Source organism: Pristiophorus japonicus, chromosome 11 (assembly GCF_044704955.1).
Source record: "Pristiophorus japonicus isolate sPriJap1 chromosome 11, sPriJap1.hap1, whole genome shotgun sequence".
Lineage (NCBI taxonomy): Eukaryota > Metazoa > Chordata > Chondrichthyes > Pristiophoridae > Pristiophorus > Pristiophorus japonicus.
In genome coordinates this window covers 71625164-71651816 of record NC_091987.1, presented here as the reverse complement: position 1 = coordinate 71651816, position 26653 = coordinate 71625164, and the positions used below count along the sequence as shown (strand labels likewise).

Genomic DNA, 26653 nt, shown 5'->3' with positions numbered 1-26653 from the left:
CGGTGTTGCCATTTCTAATGTAGATGTTTCTGTGCTTTAACTGATTCCTGCATGAAGTGGGAGGTGAAGTTTCTGTGGTGACAAGTGATGATAAAATGAAGACATTTTTCACCTGATTTGTTCCTTTAACGCTGTTGTTACTGTACAGATTTGGTTCTGAGTTCAGCACCAGACTATTGGTACAACAACAACATAAATTTGTAATTTATAAATTGGCAACCCTACAGTACGTCCAATCAGACCCTTCCAAAGTCGGGGCCTAATGTGCGAACTTCTTGCTTTAGTTCCACTATAACTGTCTTGACAAAATAGGCGGTCCCTCAAATCGAGCATGACTTGCTTCCATGCCAAAAAGAGATGAGTTCAATGAGTTCACAGGTGTTTCAATGAAGGACCTAATATTCCAGGTCCCGAACTGCATATTGAAGGGTGGAAGATGTATATAGTGATGTTGTCGCATCAGAACACACGTAGAAATCAGTCAATCTACTCATGAATGTGATCCTCCCCGACCCTATGTTGGAGAGTAGATTTCAGTGTGTTTATGGCTGAGTAAAATGGTTCTTTCTGCATGCAGATGTGCGTGCTGGAGAAAACTGGAGCATCATCAAAAACAGGCCAGTACAATCCAGCAGATTGCACCTCACAGACATGGGCGCTGAAATTGCTCTCCGCACCGTTTGGGGCGGATAATTGGAATTATCTGGTGAATTCCTGTACGAATTGATGGGGCGGGCAATAGAGGGAAATTGCCCTCTTTTCTTTTCAAAAATCATCGAGCGGTGTTTGGGGCGGCAGAGGGACGGAAGAGAATCGGGAGCGAGTCGGGAGCGAAGCGGAAGGCGGATGGTGTCATCAGTGCTGCGCTCAGCAGGTCAGCATGATGCTGATGACGTTGGCACGATGCGGATGTACCACGTCGCGCTGACATTTAGCAATGACCCTCCCCTTCGCTTAAACTGGAGGGACACCGTGAGACCTACTTGGTGACCACTGGGCCACCAAGGAGGGCTTCGGCCGGGCCAGCAGCCTGGCACCCAAGAGGGGGTGCCGGGCTGCCTGTCAGCTGATAATTAAAATAAAATGGCGACCGCTGCGGTGCACCTTCCCCTTTAACATAAGAACATAAATAGCATACAGCCCCTCGAGTCTGCTCCGCCATTTAATACGAGCATGGCTGATCCGATCATGGACAGGTCCACTTCCCCGCCTGCTCCCCATAACCCCTTATCGTTTAAGAAACTGTCTATTTCTGTCTTAATTTTATTCAATATCCCAGCTTCCTCAGCTCTCTGAGGCAGCAAATTCCACAGATCCACAACCCTCTGAGAGAAGAAATTTCTCCTCATCTCAGTTTTAAACGGGCGGCCCCTTATTCTAAGATTATGCCCACTAGTTCTAGTCTCCCCTATCAGTGGAAACATCCTCTCTGCATCCACCTTGTCAAGCCTCCTCATAATCTTATACGTTTTGATAAGATCACCTCTCATTCTTCTGAATTCCAATGAGTAGAGGCTCAACCTATTCAACCTTTCCTCATAAGTCAACCCCCTCATCTCCAGAATCAACCTCACGAAACTTCTCTGAGCTGCCTCCAAAGCAAGTATATCCTTTCCTAAGTATGGAAACCAAAACTGCACGCAGTATTCCAGGTGTTGCCTCACCAATACCCTGTACAACTGTAGCAAGACTTCCCTGCTTTTATACTCCATCCCCTTTGCAATAAAGGCCAAGATTCCATTGGCCTTCCTGATCATTTGCTGTACCTGCATACTATCCTTTTGCGTTTCATGCACAAGTATCCCCAGGTCCCGCTGTACTGCAGCACTTTGCAATCTTTCTCCATTTAAATAATAACTTGCTCTTTGATTTTTTTTTTGCCAAAGTGCATGACCTCACACTTTCCAACATTATATTCCATCTGCCAAATTTAAGGGCGGACTCCCCGCCCAGCCACTGGCAGCTTCCCGCCACGCGAAGCTGTCGGAGGCACCGACAAGCGGTCGATTGACTGTTTGAGGGCAATATCGCTTCCGGGGCGGGGCCAGGCAGTGCACACTCTAATGATGTCATTAGCGCCATTCGCACAAGAGCAGGGCAGATACCTTCTCTGTCTCAAAACATCATGAAGGCAATGACCTGATCATCGGGGAGTCCGTCACGACTGGACGGAAACTCAGTTCCACCCCATTACCTCCTCTTTGCGGCAGTAACTGCTCATTAAAAAAAGGGCAATTTCGGCCCCAAAGAGTTGGGCCCTATTGTAACAGGTACACAAATGTTATTTTTTGAATGTTGTTTTATGATGAATTCATAGGTTTTCAATTGATTTGGCCAAAACTATCTCAATTTTGTCGCCACTAATTTTCACAATTCAGGCTTTTCCCAACACTTCTCTCATGGTCACTACTGTACTACAGTTTCCATAAGCAGATCAAGTCTGCTATGAATAAAAATATGCATCTTTTTTATTTTCAGATATGGGTTAGCGTAGACCAGAGCTAACAATCAACTCCTAATCACAGCAAATTGTTTATTGAAGAATATATGAAATACCTACCATCTTCTCTTATAATCTTAGAATATCCAAAAATAATACTACAAGATCACTGCATACAGACTAAACTTTTTCTTCAGATTTATTTACATAAAGTAGTATATTGAAACAAAAGACTTAGTAAGATACTAACACAAACTTACACATTATATAAACTGTTCTGAGTAATTTAAACAAAAATCCTCCCCATTTCAGCAAGCCCTTGGGAATAGTTTACAGTGGTGATACACAAACAATAGTTTTGCCTTGTCTGTCTGAGATGGATTTAAATCAAATCATTTTTAAGAATATCACACTAGCATTTCAGAAAAATAGGGCTCAATTTTCCCCAACCCCTTTTTTTGGCATACTTTCCCTAAATACACCGACTTTGCACGCTGGAAACAGCGGCGAAAAAAAGTGGCCCTATCCTGCCCGCTCTGCCGAGTCTTCGGTGTCCTGGTGTGGCGTACATAGTGCAGTGGGGGGCAGAGCAACAGCCCAGCGCAGAAAACACTGCTGGCAGCTGTCCGTTTGCGCAGTGGAGTCTGTGCGCATGCTCCTTGCCCTCCCAGCGTGTCCTGCAGGCTGTGAGCAGGACCCGATGCTCGCAGCCCCTATCCCTGGCCGAAGGAACGCCCCGATGTTCACCTAGTGAGTGGGGAATATCTTGCAGTATTTATTTAGGATCACTCAGAGTTGTCAGAAATGGAGCGCAAGAGTTGGGAATTTGGTAAGTGGGAACTTGGTGCAGAGAGGGGAAGGAGGTTCTGTTTTTTGGCTTCAATACTTGTAGTGGTTCATGTTATATATTTAACTATTTCATATATTCTACCTATAACTTAAACTAGATCAAATAATGAGTTAAAAAAACTATAAGCTAAGTTGTTTAAATGTTGAAAGGTTGTTTCCCCTGGCTGAGATTATCCACTTTGGACCCAAGAAAGATAGATCAGAATAAGTGGTGTGAAGTTCGGAACTGTGGTGCTTTAAATGTATTAACCTCCGCCGAATTCTAAACTGCCCGCAATGTTTTTCAGAACTGGTCACATACGCTGACCTGAGTCGATTTGGAGTAAGTTTTAGCTGGCCAAAGTGGCATAAATGGCCAAAACTGGCGTAAGTGGCTGGGAATGCCCCCTTTTGAAAAAAAAACTCAACTAAAAAAAATCGTACCTAACTGAGTTACTCTGGAGCAGGTTTATTGGGGAAAATGGCGTTTTTTAACTTACTCCAGAAAAACTAACTTACTCCAAAAAAATTGGAGCAAGTCATGGCCAAAATTGGGCCCATAGTTCTACCAAACAGTCTTTTTAGCTATGGGAGCAAGGATTCCAAAATAATCCATGCTGTAATCCGTATTGTAACTAGTTTTCCTTATTTAGCCAGTGGAAAATATTCTTGTGGTGCCCTGAGGAAATTCATCCATCCCTCCTTCATATAAAATATCATAAGTCACTGCCTGGGGACAATTTTGTGGCATTATCTGTTCTGCCAACTCAGTAGGTTCAAGATGGGCAGTAACCAAAAAAATCAAGTAAAGCAAATGTGTAACCGATGTGCATGGATCATTAAGAGAGACAGAGATAGATATTTAACTAAAAATACATTTTAGATTGCTTATTCATGTTCAGTTAATGTTTAATTTTGAGTAAAACAAGCTCACTTCCTTTCATGTTCAGCTGGGAGTAAACTGCATCAAATGATCACAGCACAGCTACTGCTAGGTGTCCGATTTGGTAGGAAGATCTGAACTAAATACCAGACTGCAAATACCAAAATAACACAGCCAAATTAGAAACCCAACATGTTTAAATAATGATGTAACTATGCCAACAAATTATAACTTCTATACCAATATTTGTGACTCAGTCCAGTTTCTGAAAATAGATGTGGCTTATAATGTTGATCTTCTAATAACATTTTCATTATGAAAGTCTTTGAAATCACCTGCACATAATGACCAAACAAAGGAAAACACAAAGGTTTGTTTAGAAGTTCCTAATGTGATGAATGACTCTTTTCAATAACAAATTTTCTCTGCAATGTGTGTGCTCCACATTTATAATGGCTCAAAGCGGCAGACCTGCTGACCTGAACCACAGTGGGTAATTTAAATACACACACAAACATATGCACACATCTTCATGTTAAATTATATACAGGTGCAACATCCCGAATCCGGAACTCCGAAAACCGGAATTGTCCGAAAACCAGACATTTTGAGCATAGCTGATGGAGTCGTCCAGAATTATTGTCCGAAAACTGGACATTATTGAGGCATAACCCGAAATCCGGCAAGGATTCTGTCGAGGATTCCGGATTTCAGACAAGAAAATTAAGTCTGAAATCTGGAATCCTCAACCGAATCCATGCCAGATTTCGGGTTTTGCCGGATTTCGGACCTCACCGCTCAAAACCTGGCACAGATTTGGTCGAGGATTCTGGATTTCAGACGTTGTACCTGTACTATACATGTATACACATATATACACATACACAAAACAGCATGACACATAAACATACGGATATATGTACTGCATATACACAAGCAAACTAGCACATGTGCAAATCAACAAGCAATTACACATCAACTGATGCACATGTGATCTGGAGTCTTATGAATGTAGATTCACTCAATTAACTGCATACTCCATACAAGACTCACATGCTTGCTCTTTTGAATATATTCCACGGACCCACCAGAAGGCACTGCCAGGGAGGCAGTCAGCCCAAGTTCAACTACGTAGAACCAGGGAGCCACCTATGGATGCCCGATTGGCATCCAAAGCAACTTGCCGATGATGCCTGAGGCCCAAATTTGGGTGAGCCACAGGTCTCCAGCTTCAGGCATGTGCTCCTAGCGGGCGACCTATTTCAGGCCCAAAAACGGGCCAAAATGAATTTCCACCCCATACCTTTACTCCAGGATGTTTTTCTATATCAATTACAATCATCAATGTACAAGGTGGAGAGATAACTTGGAGCATATGAAGACATTCAAGGTCTTCATTGGTAGCAGATGGGCTACCGGTTCTTTACACTTGGTAGCCTAACAGAAAATGTCTGTTGCCCAAATCATATAAATCCATTCAGCCTTCTGGCTAATTGTTATTCCAAATTTCAGCTCTTCATTCTTGAAAGAGCTGACCCATGCTTGGAAATGGCTCCACTAGCATTTTAAGTCCTCAGAGATCTTCTTATATTCCCATTATTTATGTTGGCAGATTGTCCAACCATTAGGGCATCATAGGCAAGCTGAATTCCATCTTCTTTAAATGTCCACAAACCTGCACATTTTCAAACAAGGATTACTGAATGGTCACCTACAGCAGTGATCTTGGCTGATTTTGCCATTCCCTAGCAGAAGGACACTGAGGTCAATTGTAGTGCTCTAAGCATTGCCTTAGCCCAATTAGATCATCACATCTTAAGCTGATCAAACCTGGCACCTTCTTGGTCTGCATGACTTAGTTCTAATGGAAGTACCTATTTTCATACGGTTAATGTTTTATTATTTAAGCCTTTTATTATTTCCACAGGAATTATTTTACTATTTGAGGTGACACAACAGAAGTGTGTAGCTGAAGGGAACTAAAACAGGGACAAATGGCTTACAAAAATAATCCCGATGGTTACTAAAAGCATAAATTAGCCATGGCAATTTGTGTTGGGTACCAAATCCCCAATGGATGATCTAATAAACTGATACTTACTTCTGATTTGCAGCTTCATCACATAAAGAGAAAGAGCTGCAGACTAATAAGCACATATATTACGAGTGTGTTTTTAATCATGGTATAATGAGAGCAGACATTCACTATCATAACAATGATTTCCATGTGCTTAAATCACTAAAGTGGGCAATCTAGCCAGTCTGCAAATATTTGAAATGTCTTATATTTTTATACCCTTGTAAATTTGGATTACTGTGACACTGGGTTTTTTCTCCATTTCTTCTCTGGTTATCCAGTTTTCTCCCCTCCTCCTAAAGATGAAAATTAGCGTGAGTGTTTGGTATGCCTTTTGACCATGAGGGACATCAGAATCAAGCTTGATCTTGTCCTCACCTGACATGTACACACACAGTCAGGTTAGGGCTGCTGAATAGCAATCAGGATACAATATTGGCATTTTCACATCCAAAGAACACTAAAACCATTTGTAACACCTAATTGCTGTGCTAGCTGAGATGGGACAACCAAGGACAGAATATGGATTGAAGCTAACTGTTCCTCCCTTGTATGGTTGATTAATACATGGTGCATTTTATACACCTTACTGAGAATTTCATTCTCTGCAATAATTACATCAGTAGCCAGTGATAATGTTATCACCTCTCACTCATTATTGTCCATCACAAAACTAGATTGATGCTTGGTCTTAGTTTTGAATTCATTGATTAATTAATTAACATAACTGTACAACATTATAACTTCAGTTTTAATAGAGACTATGGAACATTCCCCAGCACACATTCACCTGACTCTATTAAAGGGGTGGGTGGGAGGGTAGGAGGCAACTAATTCTGTGATTGACAAGAATTACTCACAATACTAATGTCATTTTCCAACTTGTATGAAAACAAGAAAATAAATTGCACAAGTAGTTTTAAAATAATTTTAATCTTTCATGCAATTAAGCCATGGATTTGTTACTCTACGCAATAGTCCAAAACTTGTTGGAATTTTAAAGTTTAGGAAATCTGTTAAATACTATTGGATAAAGATTTTGGGGGTGAAATGGCCCCTTTTTTAGAGGCCCATTAGCGCCTCCAGGAGGCACTAATGGGGCGGAAGAGATTTTTTGCCTAGGGGGGTGGGCGTTACCGGCTCCCGGGAAATTGCCCAGGAGTTTGCAGAGGCACGGCCATAGCAGCCCTGCGTCCCGCGGGTAGTGCCCTGGGCCACTGCGCAACTGGCAATGATGTCATCCGCCATGCGCGGTGAGTCCCTCAGCGCCGCGCACCGAACCCTTACCGCCCCGCGGCCTGCAAAGCTGGCATGAGTGGATGCTGACATCCGTTCGAGGGGCAGAACTTAAAGGGGAGGGCGCCTGTACCCGAAGCCGCCATCTTTACTGATTTGTCGACTCTAGGTCGGCTCCAGCATATGATCTCTAGTGTGGTCCAGGCTGCCATTGTGCAGCCCAGCACTCTGGTTTGTGAGCCGGGCTGCAGCTCTGCTCCCACACTACCCTGGTGGTCTAATCTAGGCCATCAGAGGCCCTGCAGAGTGCACAGCGGCCCTCCCCTTTAAGCGAAAGGGAGGGGCATTGAAGCGCATCCCATCTCGACCCATTAGTGCACTGGGACCTGCCTCTAAAAGAAGTGGAGCATGTGAAATTGCACTCCACTTCCTTTAAGGGGCGGTAAGCCCAATTCAGAGGCAAGGGCGGGACTTCTGTGCCAATCGGTTACCGCCCCCAATCGGGCCCCAGGGCAATTTTTCCCTTAGTTTAATTAAAAGTTGTAATTTATCTATTTTTGATTTTAAATGTATGGATCTGTGTGACATTTGACTGTGTAACCAATATGATTACAAATTCAAATTAAAGGCATTTAAAAAAATAAATAAAGACCATTGTTTGCTTTTAAACCAGGTTTACTTGTTCAAAGTAAATATTTTTGCTTCACTTTTAGTTGATGGTTAATTAAAAATTCAATCAGTATTATTTATTGGAGTAGTGAGCGAAAGTAGCAAATCTTGAATAGGAAAATGATTATTTGTGCCTGTTGGAAATAGATAAATATTATACATCTTATCTGAACACTGATAGAAGACATTGATGTGCATGCCATCTACACTATATTATAAAATGAGCCCATATCTGGGCCAGAGATCCAACAGAATCTGAAATTGGGAAGTCTCATTGATTTGAACCAGATACAAACTCACAAATCCAAGCCAGAAATTGGAATAGTCTGAGCCAAGCTCTCCCTTGTGGTATAGTATGGCCAGCAGTTGGACTGATTCAGATCTAACTTCCAATGCAACAGGTTTTGCTTCACATAAAGATCAAACCAAATCACACGAGGGATCCTAGGACAGTGTGCTCATCCTTACCACATCTGGAGCAGTTATCATAGAAATGTGACATTTTTGGTGTTGCATCTGCAACAAATTTAAACTCTTTTTGTGTTTGATTTATTGCAATATATAAAATGTGCACAACTTTAGGAGACTCCAAATGCTGAAATGAAGATTGTTTTTGTGATTTACTGCACCCAACAAGGAAATTGAAAATTTTGTCTATGAGAAAAGTAGTATGGGCACCCAAAAATGTGGTTTATTCACAGAGAATGATGTATGTATGTTAAAAAAAAGAAAAGCATTCACATAACAGATTCACAACCAATGTAAGCAATTCAGAATTATTTATTGAAACATTTCTCTGCTCTGTCACTATATACACCATTTCATGTATAGGCTTCTTCCCTACACTTTTTACATATTACATATACCTGACTGGTCTGTTTCATTATCTATATTACTGATTTACCATTAAGCATATAAATATGAGTCTTTATAAACAACACATCACAAAACAGATTTATCTAATGCTATCATCCATCAAATCTGATTTGTTATTTAATGGAGTTGATGTTAGCTTACTTAACTTTTGTAAAACTATACAATTGATATGACTTCCAAAACTTGATAATAAACTTGATTTAATACATATTGGGATATCTACTATAGAGTTTCATGTCCAATGGTGTGAGCCACTAGAAGAAGCTCACCTAGAATTTTGCGCACACAGAAGATTCCACTTCTTTTTTCTTCTTCAACCTTGTTGCTTTATATCACATCCTGTTTCAAGAATAGCCAACCCAATATAAAAGCTGTAGTTTGACTTTTTACATTCTGGTTTTTGTTCCAGGATGCTTTCCCAAAAGATACTTCATAAAAGAATAGTGGGGGAGTTGCTTGCAACCACATTTTCTTTCTATGGCAGCAATGCATAGTGACTTTCTAGATACAACACTGAAGGGACACAAAACAGTGTTTCCCTCGTATCCAAAATGGAGGTGTCCTACATTCAGGTTCTGACACCAATAATGAGATTCTAAATCGTGTCTATCATCTCTTTTGTGGTGATCAACAATGATTATTACTGTTACCTTCTCATGTAAACTGCTCCCTGGCCAATGGATCCCAGTAGATTTATAAATTGTTCAAATTTGAAGGACAAATTGCTGCAATAAGGTTCAAGTTGCAACAGATACAGAACTTGCTGCAGCTAAAGTGTTTATCACTGGTTATCATGATGCAAATATTTCCATAGACTCCAGCAACTGAACCTGTGTCCTAACAACATGATAATGACCCTTTAACTATTTGGTTCAAATATCTTATTTTCCTTCTGCTGTTCAGTACCATGATGGTTGGCAGCAAAAATACTAATACTGTCAAAAAAAGTCTTTATAGTTATTTTTGAAAGTTTCAGAAGTGAGCAGTTTACGCAATAGAGATATAATTGTTAAACAATTATAAGATGTATTGCAGGGCTTATTTTTCAGAATCTTACCCCAGCAGCATTAGTGGGAAGATAGTACAGACAGTACTCATATGTAACCTGGTGTTCAGTATTTAGAAAGACAAGTCTTTGAATTGCTCATTATTTAAAAAGTTGTCTTTAAATCTGTTTCTGTTAAATTCAACTGAATATTCTTAACCAGCAGAAATTCAATTCTGGGCAGATATAGTTTAAAATGTTGGTTTCTGTGGCTCGATTTGCTCAGAAGTAGAATGTAGTTTACCTAATGAAGCATGTTATCTCACATAGACGCAGAAGCAAGACTAATATTTATAGTAAAATGATATGAACAAAGCAAAATATCAGCCTGAATTAAGCTTCTAATATTGCTTGGTTTGAACCGATTTGGTACTAATTGACTAAGAAGCTGAGGCTGCACCAATACAACGTGTTCCTGAGTTTGTGCAAGAGTGAGACTGGGACATGGTGCTGAATGAACCTGAGCAAGATATGAGCAGTCCAGTGCTGGGACAGTTGTCTTTTTTGTAGAAAATTCTGAAACTCAGGGCATGCCATGATTATCGGTTGGTTTCTTTCAGGGCAGTAATGATATCCTCACATCAGATAAGTAATCCACTAAACATGGATGTACAACGGTATTGAATGTACAGAAGCTGATCTTTGGACCACCATTCATCACCATATTAAAATGGCTACTTATAGGCAAGAAGTCTTTAGAGGGCAAATGGGAAAAAGTGATTGGAGGGGTGGGGGGAAGAATAAAAATAAATTAACAAAACATCAAAGTTCTTATAAGCACCAATAAAAAGTATTGAATTATTTACTAATATTTTAAACTCATAATTATGCACCTTGAAACTCTGTGAGCTTACGAGGCCAATTAAAGTATCCCTCAATTAAATAATTTGATTAAAATTATTTCTTTTTACCCACAGATGTCGATTTAGATTCTTCGTGCAATACACTGTTTATTTTGTACAATCCCTATGTTTAAGATACTATTCAGCTCATATTTTCCAGCAAAATATATTACCCAGTCCATAGTGCTCTCCTGTGTAATGTACCATTCGGTCAATAGGACTTCCCTATAATTGCACTGTTGGACCCACAGATCTCCTTAATGTAACACACTATTTAATCTAAAGAGCTCACTGGCATACTGTTTAATCCACAGAGTTCTCCAGTATAATAAGAACATAAGAACATAAAAATTAGGAACAGGAGTAGGCCATCTAGCCCCTCCAGCCTGCTCCGCCATTCAACAAGATCATGGCTGATCTGGCCGTGGACTCAGCTCCACTTACCCGCCCGCTCCCCGTAACCCTTAATTCCCTTATTGGTTAAAAATCTATCTATCTGTGATTTGAATACATTCAATGAGCTAGCCTCAACTGCTTCCTTGGGCAGAGAATTCCACAGATTCACAACCCTCTGGGAAAAGAAATTCCTTCTCAACTCGGTTTTAAATTGGCTCCCCCGTATTTTGAGGCTGTGCCCCCTAGTTCTAGTCTCCCTGACCAGTGGAAACAACCTCTCTGCCTCTATCTTGTCTATCCCTTTCATTATTTTAAATGTTTCTATAAGATCACCCCTCATCCTTCTGAACTCCAATGAGTAAAGACCCAGTCTACTCAATCTATCATCATAAGGTAACCCCCTCATCTCCGGAATCAGCCTAGTGAATCATCTCTGTACCCCCTCCAAAGCTAGTATAACCTTCCTTAAGAAAGGTGACCAAAACTGCACGCAGTACTCCAGGTGCGGCCTCACCAATACTCTATACAGTTGCAACAGGACCTCCCTGCTTTTGTACTCCATCCCTCTCGCAATGAAGGCCAACATTCCATTCACCTTCCTGATTACCTGCTGCACCTGCAAACTAACTTTTTGGGATTCATGCACAAGGACCCCCAGGTCCCTCTGCACCACAGCATGTTGTAATTTCTCCCCATTCAAATAATATTCCCTTTTACTGTTTTTTTTTCCAAGGTGGATGACCTCACATTTTCCGACATTGTATTCCATCTGCCAAACCTTAGCCCATTCGCTTAAGCTATCTAAATTTCTTTGCAGCCTCTCTGTGTCCTCTACACAACCCACATTCCCACTAATCTTTGTGTCATCTGCAAATTTTGTTACACTACACTCTGTCCCCTCTTCCAGGTCATCTATGTATATATGATGGTGGTCCCAGCACTGATCCCTGTAGCACACCACTAACCACCGATTTCCAACCCGAAAAGGACCCATTTATCCCGACTCTCTGCTTTCTGTTAGCTAGCCAATTCTCGATCCATACTAATACATTTCCTCTGACTCCGCGTACCTTTATCTTCTGCAGTAACCTTTTGTGTGGCACCTTATCGAATGCCTTTTGGAAATCTAAATACACCACATCCATCGGTACACCTCTATCCACCATGCTCGTTATATCCTCAAAAAATTCCAGTAAATTAGTTAAACATGATTTCCCCTTCATGAATCCATGTTGCGTCTGCTTGATTGCACTATTCCTATCTAGATGTCCCACTATTTCTTCCTTAATGATAGCTTCAAGCATTTTCCCCACTACAGATCTTAAATTAACCGGCCTATAGTTACCTGCCTTTTGTCTGCCCCCTTTTTTAAACAGAGGCGTTACATTAGCTGCTTTCCAATCCGCTGGTACCTCCCCAGAGTCCAGAGAATTTTGGTAGATTATAACGAATGCATCTGCTATAACTTCCGCCATCTCTTTTAATACCCTAGGATGCATTTCATCAGGACCAGGGGACTTGTCTACCTTGAGTCCCATTAGCCTGTCCAGCACTACTCCCCTCGTGATAGTGTTTATCTCAAGGTCCTCCCTTCCCACATTCCCGTGACCAGCAATTTTTGGCATGGTTTTTGTGTCTTCCACTGTGAAGACCGAAGCAAAATAATTGTTTAAGGTCTCAGCCATTTCCACATTTCCCATTATTAAATCCCCCTTCTCATCTTCCAAGGGAACAACATTTACTTTAGTCACTCTTTTCCGTTTTATATATCGGTAAAAGCTTTGACTATCTGTTTTTATATTTTGCGCAAGTTTACTTTCGTAATCTATCTTTCCTTTCTTTATTGCTTTCTTAGTCATTCTTTGCTGTCGTTTAAAATTTTCCCAATATGCTAGTTTCCCACTAACCTTGGCCACCTTATACGCATTGGTTTTTAATTTGATACTCTCCTTTATTTCCTTGGTTATCCACGGCTGGTTATCCCTTCTCTTACCGCCCTTCCTTTTCACTGGAATATATTTTTGTTGAGCACTATGAAAGAGCTTCTTAAAAGTCCTCCACTGTTCCTCAATTGTGCCACCGTTTAGTCTGTGTTTCCAGTCTACTTTAGCCAACTCTGCCCTCATCCCACTGTAGTCCCCTTTGTTTAAGCATAGTACGCTCATTTGAGACACTACTTCCTCACCCTCAATCTGTATTACAAATTCAACCATACTGTGATCACTCATTCCTACACGATGTTTTACTAGGAGATCGTTTATTATTCCTGTCTCATTACACAGGACCAGATCTAAGATAGCTTGCTCCCTGGTAGGTTCTGTAACATACTGTTCTAAGAATCAATCCCGGGTGCATTCTATGAATTCCTCCTCAAGGTTTCACCAATCGATATGTAGGTTAAAATCCCCCATGATTACTGCCGTTCCTTTTTCACATGCCTCCATTATTCCCTTGATTATTGCCCGCCCCACCGTGAAGTTATTATTTGGGGGCCTATAAACTACACCCACCAGTGACTTTTTCCCCTTACTATCTCTAATCTCCACCCACAATGATTCAACATTTTGTTCATTAGAGCCAATATCGTCTCTCACAACTGCCCTGATATCATCCTTTATTAACAGAGCTACCCCACCTCCTTTCCCTTCTTGTCTATCTTTCCGAATTGTCAGATACCCCTGTATGTTTAATTCCCAGTCTTGGCCACCCTGCAACCACGTTTCTGTAATGGCCACCAAATCATATCTATTTGTAATGATTTGTGCTGTCAACTCATTTACTTTATTTCGAATGCTGCGTGCGTTTAGGTAGAGTGTTTTAATACTAGTTTTTAAACCATAATTTTTAGTTTTGACCCCTTCTGCAGCCCCTTTATATTCATACATATTGTCCCTTCCTATCACCTTATATACTATTTAATTCTGCAAGTTCTATAATACACTGTTTTATCCTCAGTATAACCTCTAGTACATCCATCGAGCTCCCCATTGTGATGCACATTTCAGTTCATGGAGTTCCTCTCAATGAATATTGCTCAGTTCATTCATCTCCCTTATGTAATGCAATAAGCAGATCACGTTTATCTGAAGATAGCGTTGAGATGCAGACACGAGCACACATAGAAATTAAAATGGCAATCCTGATCTTATTTATAGTTGCACGCCTAATCTGGACTAGAAAAATCTAGACCTGTAAAATAAGTGACTATCTTAAGTATTTTAAACTAGAATAAAGTTATCTTGCAAAAAAGTAACTTCAAATGTAGAAAGTTAATTATCAGTGGGCATTGGTTATGACCAGGAAGATGAGGGCTTTTTTGACGAGGCTTTTTGGTTGTTCATTTAGGAAACTATATGGCTTCTCGTCAAGTTTGTTGGGTTTTTTTCTTGGAAAATCAGGAACCTGCCCATGAGGTTGCTTATCGAGACAAAGCTTTTCCCGTGAATTTGTCCATCTGGGGGATTTTTTACAGGGTTTTGTTTCATGTCTACAACAGTGGGAGTTCTTATGGGGTAGAAAGGAGTTATTCCTTTCCAAGAATGTGTAAGATTTAATCAGTAATGCCATTGAGTTTGTTCGGGTACATATAGGTAGCTCCCCAAAACAGTTTGGCTTCTCCCAGAATTTCCAAAAAGTGCGAAGGAATTGTCTGTAAAGCAGTTCTATATCCGATCCGCTTATCCTTCTTGTGGAAAGAGACAGCTTCACATAATGCCTGGGGATGGGAGTTGAAAGGACAATATTTGCAGTCAGGGAACAATTGAGTGCAGCATACAGGAAGCCATTGCTGGTGTGGCTATTGTTGTAGAGCTGTGGTGAAAAAGTGGCTGTGTAGGGAAAGGTTTATTCTCTTCAGTATAACTATTGTTTTGAAGAAAAGTTCATAGGAAAGTTGGAAGCACTTGTTCGATGAAATTAAAATTGGGAACTTTCTAGAATGCTTCAACATAAATCTGCACCTGAGGTCTCTAATTCATCCAAAGACATAAAGAAAGGCTTTTTAAAAAAGGCCCACGTTCATTAGCAATCATTTAGAAATGCTCTATGAATCTATTTTTTGAATATAAATATTCAATCTAAATAGGGAAAGGTGATGCAGTTGCATGGAATCAGCCTGAAGACATTTATCTGGGCTTCTTTCCTCAAGTGTGCAGTTAGCTACTGCAGCGGTGTATTTTATTGCTTCAACCTCTTTTGTTCCAATTAACAAGCATTATGCTACTTGAATACTGCAGATCTTAATTGTGTCTGTTATCTGGCGGTGAGTGAAGCCGTGCTGAAGGGTTTGCCTATTTCCAATACAAATTAACCCTTCATTTTTTACAATGCAATACAATCCACTTCATAAGCACAATTTGTAATGGGAGCATTTGTTTAAAAGGAACATTATCACAAGCACGGTTTCATTCCCCACACATTTTTAATTTGATTTACAGGAGCAGTTTACAAGGGGTTGCTTCTTTACAGGCACAATTATTTGAGCCAGGGAAAGTTTCCATTGTTAGATTGGCAGATCCAAACACTCAGCACAATAGAGTCAAGAGTTTCCTTACGTGTAGTTCACCAAGTTCTGTGACCAATTTGATAAGTGCTGATTCTTCTTTTGGTGAAGTTATGTTGTCCTAACATCCAGAGACTGAGTAGATTTTGTGTGCCTTTCTGCTATTTCATATGATACACCTAAACTAATGGGACAGCCTAATACATGTATCACCTAATAGGGTTAGTTAATGACTTTTGTTCTTTGCCACTTGCACAACATTGTGCCCAGCTGGATCAGTGCACATACTTTTAATAGTGTTTATTTAAAAAGAACAGTGGGTTGAAAGGAGCATTTTAGAAATAACAAAGTTTCACAATTAATAGGTTCCTTCAGCGTTGATTAGAAATGTTTGCATTTTCTTCATAGTGAGTTCAAAGAGATACTGTCTGTACTTTCTATACTTTGTTCAAGTTAGGTATTGTAATCGTCAACACTAGATTTTTGCAAAATTGCAAAAGAAAAAAAACAAACGAGCTTGTTTCTCAGAAACTTAAAACAAAGTTCTTATGTTAACACAAAGAGATGTTGGAATGGGCCATTCTTGAAATACTACAGTATGTGTACAGTACAACTGCATGATGAGACAATTCTGAACTATATGGAACTCGGCACAGTAAGGGTCCAAAAACGGGACATAATACTTTCAAGTATTGAGAAAGGCAAGCAACTTTTGCTCAAAACTAGACAATATAAATTGTCCACAATCAATGCAAATCACATGTGTCGCTACAAAGGACAGGCATTATCCAGTTTCTGGAAATCAAGCTGCTTGTAGAAACAGAATTATGTATATATGCTGTAACCTGTGTAAAAGGGTAAATATCAGCAAATACTAGACAATGATAGAGACCCAATTACATTTACATCTTCTGTGCTCAGTATAGTTTAGCTAAGGGTTTGCTTATCCCAATAGCACTGCAGCTTCAGAGATCATTGTGTTATGGGTCTTTGTAGGACAGTTAACTTAGGAAGATTAGTATTAATGTGCTTTGTAGACACTATTTTACTGTTGCTGATACTGACATGAATCCACTGTGGAGGCCCTAGTGCATAGTGTTGTACGTGTATGAACAACTCAGGTAAAGAATATTGTTTTTTAAATATTGCTTTTATACCATATGCACCGACATTTGTGAAGAACTCCCTGGGACAGTCCCATACTGTCTGGTGTCGCACGCATTCTGAGGCTGCTGGGAAGGAGTGGAGCCAATCACATGCATCCCATCCATTCCCGTGGACAGGAACTGTCTCTCGCTGAAGGCTCCATTGGGTGAAGAGGAGCAGAGTAAAGTGCTTTGGGAGGCATTGAGTTTCTCAGGGCTGGCTGCCAGTCTGGGAGAGGCAGAGAAGTTGTAACCATAAAGGTTATATGGGTTGTGTAATGAGAAGGCATTGTAGGAGCTCTGTTGGACATGACTACCACTAAACATGTGAGATGAAGCAGTGTTAGAGGTAGGACTTCCTGTTTGCATGACGTATTGAAACTGGGAAGCAGTAAATGGTGGCAGTTGACTGCTGTAAGCATCCATCTTGTTGTTGCCTTGTAATGAAGACGGGGTGGATACTGCAGAGATTAATGAAGAAGTCCTCTGTGGAACGAATGTTTCCGATGGTGGTTGAGAAGAGGCACTGGGTCCTTGTAATCGGTTGTATCCACCCTCAGCTAGAGCAGGATAACTCTGCAGGGTAGCCATGTTGCCTCGGGCACAGGCTGGATATTCAGAGAGGTTGAGATTGCAGAGTTGACTCTCCCTGCAGCCAACATTAAAGGTGTTGGGGGCCAGATGGAAAGTTGGCGGGGAGCAGGATGGAGACAGTAGGTGGGAAGATGCTGAAGGGGATGGAGTTCCTGGGCTAGAAGTTGTTGGAGATGTTCCTGTACTACCTCCTGAAAACAAAACAGAAATCAGCAGATAAATAGAGAACATACAAATCTAAACAGTTTTCAGTGTATTCCACAAGTGAGGACAATTTCATAACCCCATAGGGAGGGTCACAGCTCTGAACGGGTAATTAAAATCTTATTCACTAGTAAAATAAACTTTTTTCATTGTTGAGGTAATGTAAGAACATAAGACAGCAAGGAACTAGGAAAGGCCATTTGATACATCAATGCTCTTGACTGTAAACTCATGGACGTGTTCTCTAGCCATCTAATCTCCAAGAGACAGTTCTTCTTAACTGCTTCCTGATTTTCAAACATTATCAAGTAAAACTCCAGGGGTTAGAAATTACCCACCGCCAGAAACAGGGCGCTCCCACCCCATTTCCATGGTTTTTACTGCAGCTGCGGTTCAGGTCGCCACTTGAGCGACATTCGGCTCTTTGTTGTTTTTTTTTCATTGGCTCCGGAAGTCGCTCTTAATGGGGGCAGTGGCAACACCTGAGGGGCGGAAGTTGGCGGCAGTGCGGAGTGACCACCGCAATGACGTCTCCATGGCACCGCGTCACCACGGCTCTTCCCTTCACTTAAAGGGGAGAGCCTTCGCAATTTTAAACTTCAGCCCACTGGGCCACCAGGCAGGGTTTCGGCCGAGCCAGCAGTCTGGCACCCAAGAGGGGATGCTAGGCTGCCTGTTGGCGGCCCGGCCGAACCCAGGGGCATAATTGTCGGGCCGACATGGCAGTCGGCAAAATAAAACATGCGACAGTGGCAGTGCATCGTCCCCTTTAAGGGAAGCCACAATGTCATTGCAGAAGGCCACAGCCTCACTGGACCACCGGGAAAAAACAGGTTTTAGCACCGCCGAGCAGCCGAAGATTTTCAGTGGGGAATGTCGCCGTCGGCGGGTGGGGGGGCGTGGATCGGCGGTGCCCACGGTGATGATGCGCTTACCACGGATCGACAGCAGTGGAGTGGTGGGGGGGAAACGGGGCACCGTTGGGAAAACTTGGGAGGGCAATTTGGCTATGAGCGGCCATTCCATGAAAAGCCGGCGGCCACTCCACTCCGCAGCATGGCTGCCGATTTGCGGTGGTAACAAGCCTTAAGGAGAGGGGCAATTTTGGCCCCCAGCACTTTCCTCTATCCAAATATGGAATGCTGCCTTCAATATAGACAACACCCTGCATACCTCTTACCCACCCCAAAAATGAAAATAGTCTCTTCAGCATAAGAACCATTGTATCTCGTGGGTTATTTATCATCACATTCCACACCTATAAATCCTCAACCTCCTTTGCAATCAGATGCTTCTGTTTTTTTTGCAGAAATTAATCAACACACCATTAACTGCTTTTTGCTGAGATTGTTTTATATGTTCATTCCATGGTGACAAAGTTTTTTCCGATTTCTCATCTCACTTGAATTGAATAGTTTTTAATCCATTCTCCTCGAGTTCTACACTCAGAGCCCAAGTCCAATAGCTGAATTACATCTACATTAGCCATATTTTTGCACCTCTCAACTTATTGAAAATCGGGGGCATGATTTTGATCTCCTTGCTTGAAAACAGGGAGTCACAAACAGAAAATAAAGGAGTAGAAATTGGGCTCCATTGTGCCCATTTTACTGGCATAAAACAAATACAACAATGCCCAATTTTGGGGACCAATGCACTACAGCTATCTAAAATAGGCATTGGGTCCCTTCCATAAGTAAATGAGGGGCCTAATGCCTGGTTTCGGTCCCCTCGCTGAAATTGGTCGACAATGAACAGAGTTGGAGTGAGGCCTGTACTGTTCAGGATTCATCAGAGCTCTCCAACAAAAGCTGAGCTTTTTAAAAATAAAAAAATGTAAATGTTCTTTTGGAGCCAGGAGGATCAGGCTGGGCCCACATGAAGTGAGTCGTGGACTCCACCATACTATCAATCATGTTGTGGAAGCTTCCTGGCAGACAATCCAACCCATTCAGCAATTGCTGGTGCACATAAATCATCTTTCTTTTAAGTGCTATGCCCTTGATCTTGGCACCTCGGTCCTCTTCAGCAGAGCTAGAATGTGAGCTGGCAATAGGCTGAGCTCATTCTTTTGCTTTCCTAGCCACCTCCACCTGCTCCTGCTACAAGCGGTGCTGTGCCGGCTGCAGCAGTTGGCTGTAGGTCTTCTTGCAAGATGGAATACAAGTCACGCTGTTTCTCTAGAGAATCAACGCCTTCTGATGTACCATTCCTCTGGGAACAGCAGGTATGTTGTTCTAGAATGGTAAAGATTCCTCCAAGCATACCTCCTTCTATTTGATCTCCCTCTAGCTGTTGGCTCCCTCTTCCTGCTGCTCCTTCTCCTCCTCTCAGAGTGGGATTTCTACAAGGACCCACACGAAGAAACAACTACAGTGCTAGAAACCCCTTAGCAATAGAAGTAGCAACTACAAGGCCTTTCAAATCTTTTGTCAACAAAACACAAAATACTGTATAAAATGTCTTCAAAAGCTCCATATAGTTGAACCTGAGAGTAGCTGTGGATTCCTTGAAACAGTATTTTGAAATGGTTGCCTGAGGCCCTGTACCACCCATAGTTGATGGGCGGGAGCAGGAGATGGTGTTAGTTAAGCGGTGAAGTCAATCAATGGCATTGGCGAGTAATTACGTCACTTGATGCTGATTTGAATTTATTGGTAAACGGAAAGGAAAAGCGGGCAAGATGATTCGCTACCATCCGCTTTGTGCCACTGCTGAAGTCGAATCCCACCTCCCATGTGAAGTTCAATGTTCACCCCCAAAATACTAGGGCCATATCTGGCTAACAGATATTGTTTCATTTGCTGTTTCCTGTTACAATACACATGGCTTTATATTTATCTATATGAAATTCTAACACTATTCTGTAACCCTTCTGTTCAAATTGGCCCTCAATACTTCGAATGCTATTTATTTCATATATATGTTCAACTTGATAGTATCATTAAATGTTACAATATTACACAAAGCATTTTTGTTTATGAATAATGTGAACAATAGGGACTAAGAACACAACCTGCAGAATTCTATTAGCCTCCACTATGTGACCTACCCAAACCATCATGGTGGTGGTGTAGCCACTAAATCACATTTTGGTCCCTCCCCCAAATCCTCTGATACCTACTCCTCATTCGAGCACCTCCTCTTGTTCCAACACTCTTGTCACTCTTTTAAAATCCACATTCTCAACCATCCCCACCAATCCCCACCTTGAGTTTCTCAATGAGATAGCCATCCTTCTTTCCTCCTTCAGTCTTTGCACTGAATGACTCCTCATCTTTAGTGATTGCAATGTACATCTCAACTCATTTTATCTCTCTCCTCTGATTTCACTGCTCTCCTGTCCTCCATATGAACTCTGATTTTCAAGGCCACCCCCCACCCTCCCCCCAACCCCCAACCCTTCACTTTGCCTTCTCACATGGCCTCTCTACTCCCATGGTCTTGATCACAGACAAGGCCATCTCCGACCACTTCCTCATATTCCTCATCACCCACATCCCCCTACTCTCTTCCAATCCTACATCCTGTTGAGTCTAACCCTGGAATAAACTCCCGCCCCCCCGCCCCAGTTACTTTCAACTGCACAAACTCCCAAAGTCTAGGCTTAGACATGGATTTTATCTAAAAATTATGTAAAAACAGACTGGCTAAAGCCAGTCAGATATATTTAAAGTTTGAGTCAGAGTTATTATTATGACAAATACTGGTACATCTAGAAAAAGATTTTATTTTAATATCTTAAAATTTAACTATAAAAACATGATCCATCAGGCTGAATGGTTTCCCAATAATTTGGGGATGGACAGGGGGTAGTGTACATATATGTGCTGTAACTGAAGGAAGAATCAAATCAGTGATATTATCAAATATTCTCGCAGGACACAGGTTAAATTTAAAATGAAGTCCCACTATCCTCTGCTGTAAAAGAAGAGTACTTGGTCGTCTGCCACACACAATTTTCAGGCTGAGAGAGATGGCATTGTTTTCTTTATATCATCTCTCAGAAATAAAATACTATAATATAGTGCCAGTGATAGCTTTAGAATGCAGCTTTGTGCAATGGGCCTGAGCCCCTGCCCTAGGAGACCAGATTAAAAAAAGACAGAACATTGTTGGCCAGACCAAATATTATGGAGTGTTACTAAAATGCAGTATCTAACAGAATAAAGGAACTAAGTGAGATGAATCAAAGTATGAAAATAAATCAATCTGCTAAAGTTGGATCAATTCCAATCCATAGTTGAGGAGAAAACGGCATTTTATTCAACTTTTGGCACTTGTACAACAATTTCCAAATTATTTTTACTGTTTTTTCTATGACATCATAAAAGGCTGTCTTAAGCAACGAGGATTTATTACACATAACAATGGGAGAGTGTGAGAGAAGTAAAACCATGCGTTGCTCTGGGCAGTATGAAATTGGCGCACACAAGAACAATCAATTGATTTTTAATGGGAGGAAAATACAAGTCGTATTCATTGCCAATTAGGCCAAAGGACAAAATAGTCCATTATTATTAGAATATAATTTGCTTATTCCTTTACATTAATACAATGTTTTCATATTGAATCAATTAAAAATATATAATTGCCTTTAACATTACTTTGGGGAATTTGGAGATATCATAGGAAGACATGTTGCTTGGTCCTACATTCCAAAATGTTATATGGGACAAAACTCTATTGTTCTACCCTGTCAGCAGATAAATATCAATAAGTAAATATTAACGATGCACTACATTACAGAAGAGTAAGTTGGAAGTTATTCCACCTTTATTCTCCATATAGTTAGTTCAAAATATCAAAATTAGTTGTGTTATCTGGGAGATGCACCTTTCCAGAGAAAGGGGGAACAGTTGAAGAATATAATCCTTATGCAGATCTAGAAGCAGGTTTAATGCCTTCTCTCAGCCTGGGAATTATGTATGGCCCAGAGGGGGAAATAATTTCTAAGTAGAAAGTGGAAATAAAAATCAACATTTAAAATGAAAGAAATGTTAAAATAAATGTTCTAAATATGAGAATAGGTCAGTGCTGAACTACACTGCCCAATATAATCTGGTACATATTCGGTGCCTGCCAGTCGAATTCTATACAATACCATTAAATTCCATCAGAAATCTGAAATTTCTGGGATAAGTGTCAGCTTATTGCCTTGAGATCACTCCAGCTGATCTGTACCATGATGACTGGGTCTTATTACATGCTTATGTGTTTGCTATCATTACTACAACTGTAGCAGCCTAGCCTAGCAGTTGCAATATTGACTTTTCTGTCAGAAAGACAAGAGGTTGAGTCATTCAATCTGCCTCTCAAATTTGCTGGCTACAATAAGATTAAGCACTTAATTCTGAGACTGGCTGCATGGTATCTTCCTAAAATTTTGCCACTGCACCTCAAAATAGGGAAAATATAACATTGTCCATCTCTTCAGTACTACAATTTCACCTTAAATCTGTTTCAGATGAAAGTGGGTTAGTTCTTGAAGTACGTTATCTTACCTCAAGAGGCCTCAGAATGAGAGGGGCACTTGCTAATTAAATACACATACAGACTGAAATAATTTGTTAAATGAGGCAGATTAATAAAACTGAGAGCTCTTTGTTATCACTTTGTACACCTGGAAGAATCTATTTTCTTACAATTTGTTACAAACCACTTATTCCAGCATTCAGTTGTGTTTCACAATGTTATAATGCTCATTTGACAAGTTTGCATTTCAGTGATTCTAAATTCAAGTCCCAGGGCTGTCCAATACCTGAAACTTCCTGTCTTTCAGTTGGGATACCAGTAAAGAGTATCGCATGACAAGAGGACTTCTCTCGAGAAGGGATTGGAGACACAACCTGACAGGAAACTTCTTAAGAGCTAATCAAAGAGTGACAGTGACAATGGCCATTACAAATTCTATAGCCTGTACATGAAAAAAACTAAAAATACAGGTAAACATTCTGCCCCATTACCTTGTTGCTTCTGCATGTTGGTAAAATCCTCAAATGTGAGGGTCCGAACAGGAGGTCTCCAGAAGGCATAGGTCTCCATGATGGCCTCTAGGCCAGTCCTGATTAAAAGAAAGCAAAGAGGAAATATAACTGTGTACAACTTCAACACACACATCAATCTCCACATAGTCCTGTTTCCAGCTGGTTCATTTTTTTCTCACACTGTTCCAATCAGATTTATGTTCCAACATTTCCCACAAAATCTATTCTTAACCCGTAACCAGTCCATTTTTTAGGTTGGAAATCCCTTATTCTGAGTCTTGGCTCTTTTAAATTTTCAGGTTGAGAAGGTAATTTTGTTTAAATTTGTCATTTTTGCTTTATAAAGCCCTTTTTATTAAAGTAAGTCTCTGAAGTGAATAATTGGTAATTTCACAATTCTTACATACTTGTTCTAAGTATTACACCCTGCTTTCTTTGCATAAACATGACTTACAGGCAAGTTTTATCAAGTTATTTTACTTGGTGTATAATCCAAAGAGGCAGCACTGTAAAATAGACAGGACATTGGTTTAACATTTCCACGGTCATTAAGTACTCAAACATAACTGGTGTTAATGTTACTTTTTGCACTTTTCTGTTGCTGTCTATGAATTCTTCTGCCTTCCTACTTCTTTTGTACACATCTGGTCTTACAACAAAATAAAATAATAAATGCAGGAGGAACGTTTTTACTAAAAGGGTGTTCAGTATGTGGAATAGATTACAGGCAATGGCAGAAGAAACCTTAATGAGTTTCAAGGAGGAACTAGGCAGGTTCTTGTCAGGATTTAGTGTTATTAGAAATGCACCAAGAGAATACAGTTAGATAGATCCTCTCCTGCCTGAAACTGTAACTATTTCACTATGTAACGTACCTAATTGAGTGGTTATTATTTATAGAGCACTGTGACCCAATCAGAGGGGCATGACTTTGAATTCCATTTCTTCTGACAGGAAAAGGTGACTGGGTAAACGGGCTGCAGAAACAGGGAGAGAGATGAAAAGAGAGAGGTTGGGAAGAAGGATTGGGCGAAAGGTATAAGAATGCATAGAGAGTATTCTGCAGAGAGTTGTAAATGATGATAAGGGGGTAAACTAAAGGATGGGGAGAGATGTGAAAAGGCAGGGGAACAAGCTTAAGAATGGAGAGAGGTGCAAAACAGGATAGGAGAAAAGACAAGACTGTTCAGTATAAAATAAATCAGGTGGTGAGGCTATACGATTTGGCTGTAGAGGCTTAAATGAGGTTGAAAGAAAAGTCTAGAGAAGTAAGAAAGATATTTGAAAGACAATATTTAGTTTGTGATGCTTAATTTGATTTATTTTGTGTTGAGGGAGCAGGCTGATGACCAATGGAATTCTATGTGGATATATCTAATCACTAGTGCATGGCTAGGTGGTTCACGCAATAACGAAACTTGGTGCTGGCAGAAAAATAAACTGCCAACGGTAACCCACACCTGTGTTTATTCAGTTGCATCTCTTTCATGTGCACCTCAACCATACAATTGAAGCCAGCCGGGACATGTTATGGCTGTAATTCATTCTGAGACGATATATCTAACAGTAACCACATACCGGAAATACACTTCCATGGAGACATTGTAGCAAAACAAATTCCAAACAACCAAGCAAAACAAGAAAGAAAACAGGCAAATTTTAAAGCCTGGAGTGTATGACTTCCACCTGAAACGGTGAGGTAATTATAGATGCATAATTATGTGTGTTAATGAAAGACATATCATAGCTTCCCTAAATGTAGATCATATTTTTTCTTGTGTATCATTGAAAATGTCAACTGCTATACCACTGTTGTTTATAACCTTGAATTTCTACATTAAATTATTTCAAGCCCAAAAGCCCATCCATATAGAAAACTGTTGCATTGATGATCTCTTTTACTATGCACCTTTAACCAAATCTGCCTTTAATCAAACACAGTTCAATTCTTGCATCTCACCAGACAAGTCTCAGAGGATTTCTGTATTCCCTCTGCTGTCTCATGCATTTGCTAGTCCTCATTCAGCAGGTAATTTTACTCCCATCACCATCTATTCTACTGAAGCTCTGTCCAATTAGCGAAGCCATCTATCACTGCTTTCCTGCAGTATGTGCGTGTTGCTAATGCAAACACCACAGGCTATATGGAATTGTAGCTGGGTTGGACAGTAGTTTTATAAGACGGTTCTACACTCTAGATATACTGGTGATGTTCTCAGAACTCCAAGTTTCTGCTGCAGACTTCATCTCAACAATTGATTTATATAATATATGCAACATTATGAACAATCACAATTTATTTCCATGGACTATAAACCTTTTAAAGAAACACCACATGATGGAAATAAAAAATTGAACACAATCAGAATGAATCAACTAAAGCACACTATGTGAAAGGGAAAGCTAAATTTACATGTAACTCTTTTATAGTGTGCTGGAACATGCTGAGGTGTGTACACAATACAAGAGAAATTACAAGAGTTGTAGTGGAATGAAATTATGAAAAATAACCATCATTGCACAATATAGTAGAAGTGGGAGTCACTAACATTGTAAAACATTGTGAAACATGGCAAGTTTTTCATAGGTTTGGATTTTAGCAACCTTTACACCCCACTATGTAAAGTATTTCAACAGGAACTACAATTTCTTCACAGTCAAAGATGCGGAAAAACAACGGCCTCGTGTTTCCGCTAGTTTTGCCGGAAACTGGCCTAACCAGTGTAAAAGATTGACGAATTTTAAACACAAATTATGTTGATCGGTAAATTGAGTTTCCGCGATCTTTAACATTGGCTAAAAAAATTGGGCTGGAAGCTGGCCCCATTCACAAAACTGGCCACGCTCCCAGATCAAAATAATAAGGATGGTGAGTTTCCACTGATTGCATCCATTTGCAACCATTTGAGAAGGCTCTTAAAATTAAGCTG

The 26653-nt window shown here is 40.5% G+C and overlaps 1 protein-coding gene across 1 annotated transcript in view; it reads right to left on the bottom strand.

The window, feature by feature from the left end:
* Nucleotides 1-15693: 15693 nt before the first annotated feature.
* Nucleotides 15694-26653, bottom strand: part of tbx15 (T-box transcription factor 15) — a 94194-nt gene continuing 83234 nt past the window's right edge. Inside the window, exons 7-8 of the mRNA XM_070892956.1 lie at nt 23703-23800; nt 15694-17723 (exon numbers count right to left, since the gene is read on the bottom strand). Of these exons, the coding sequence (XP_070749057.1) occupies nt 16945-17723; nt 23703-23800 (877 nt within the window). The 3' untranslated portion in view covers nt 15694-16944. The remainder of the gene's footprint in view (nt 17724-23702; nt 23801-26653) is intronic.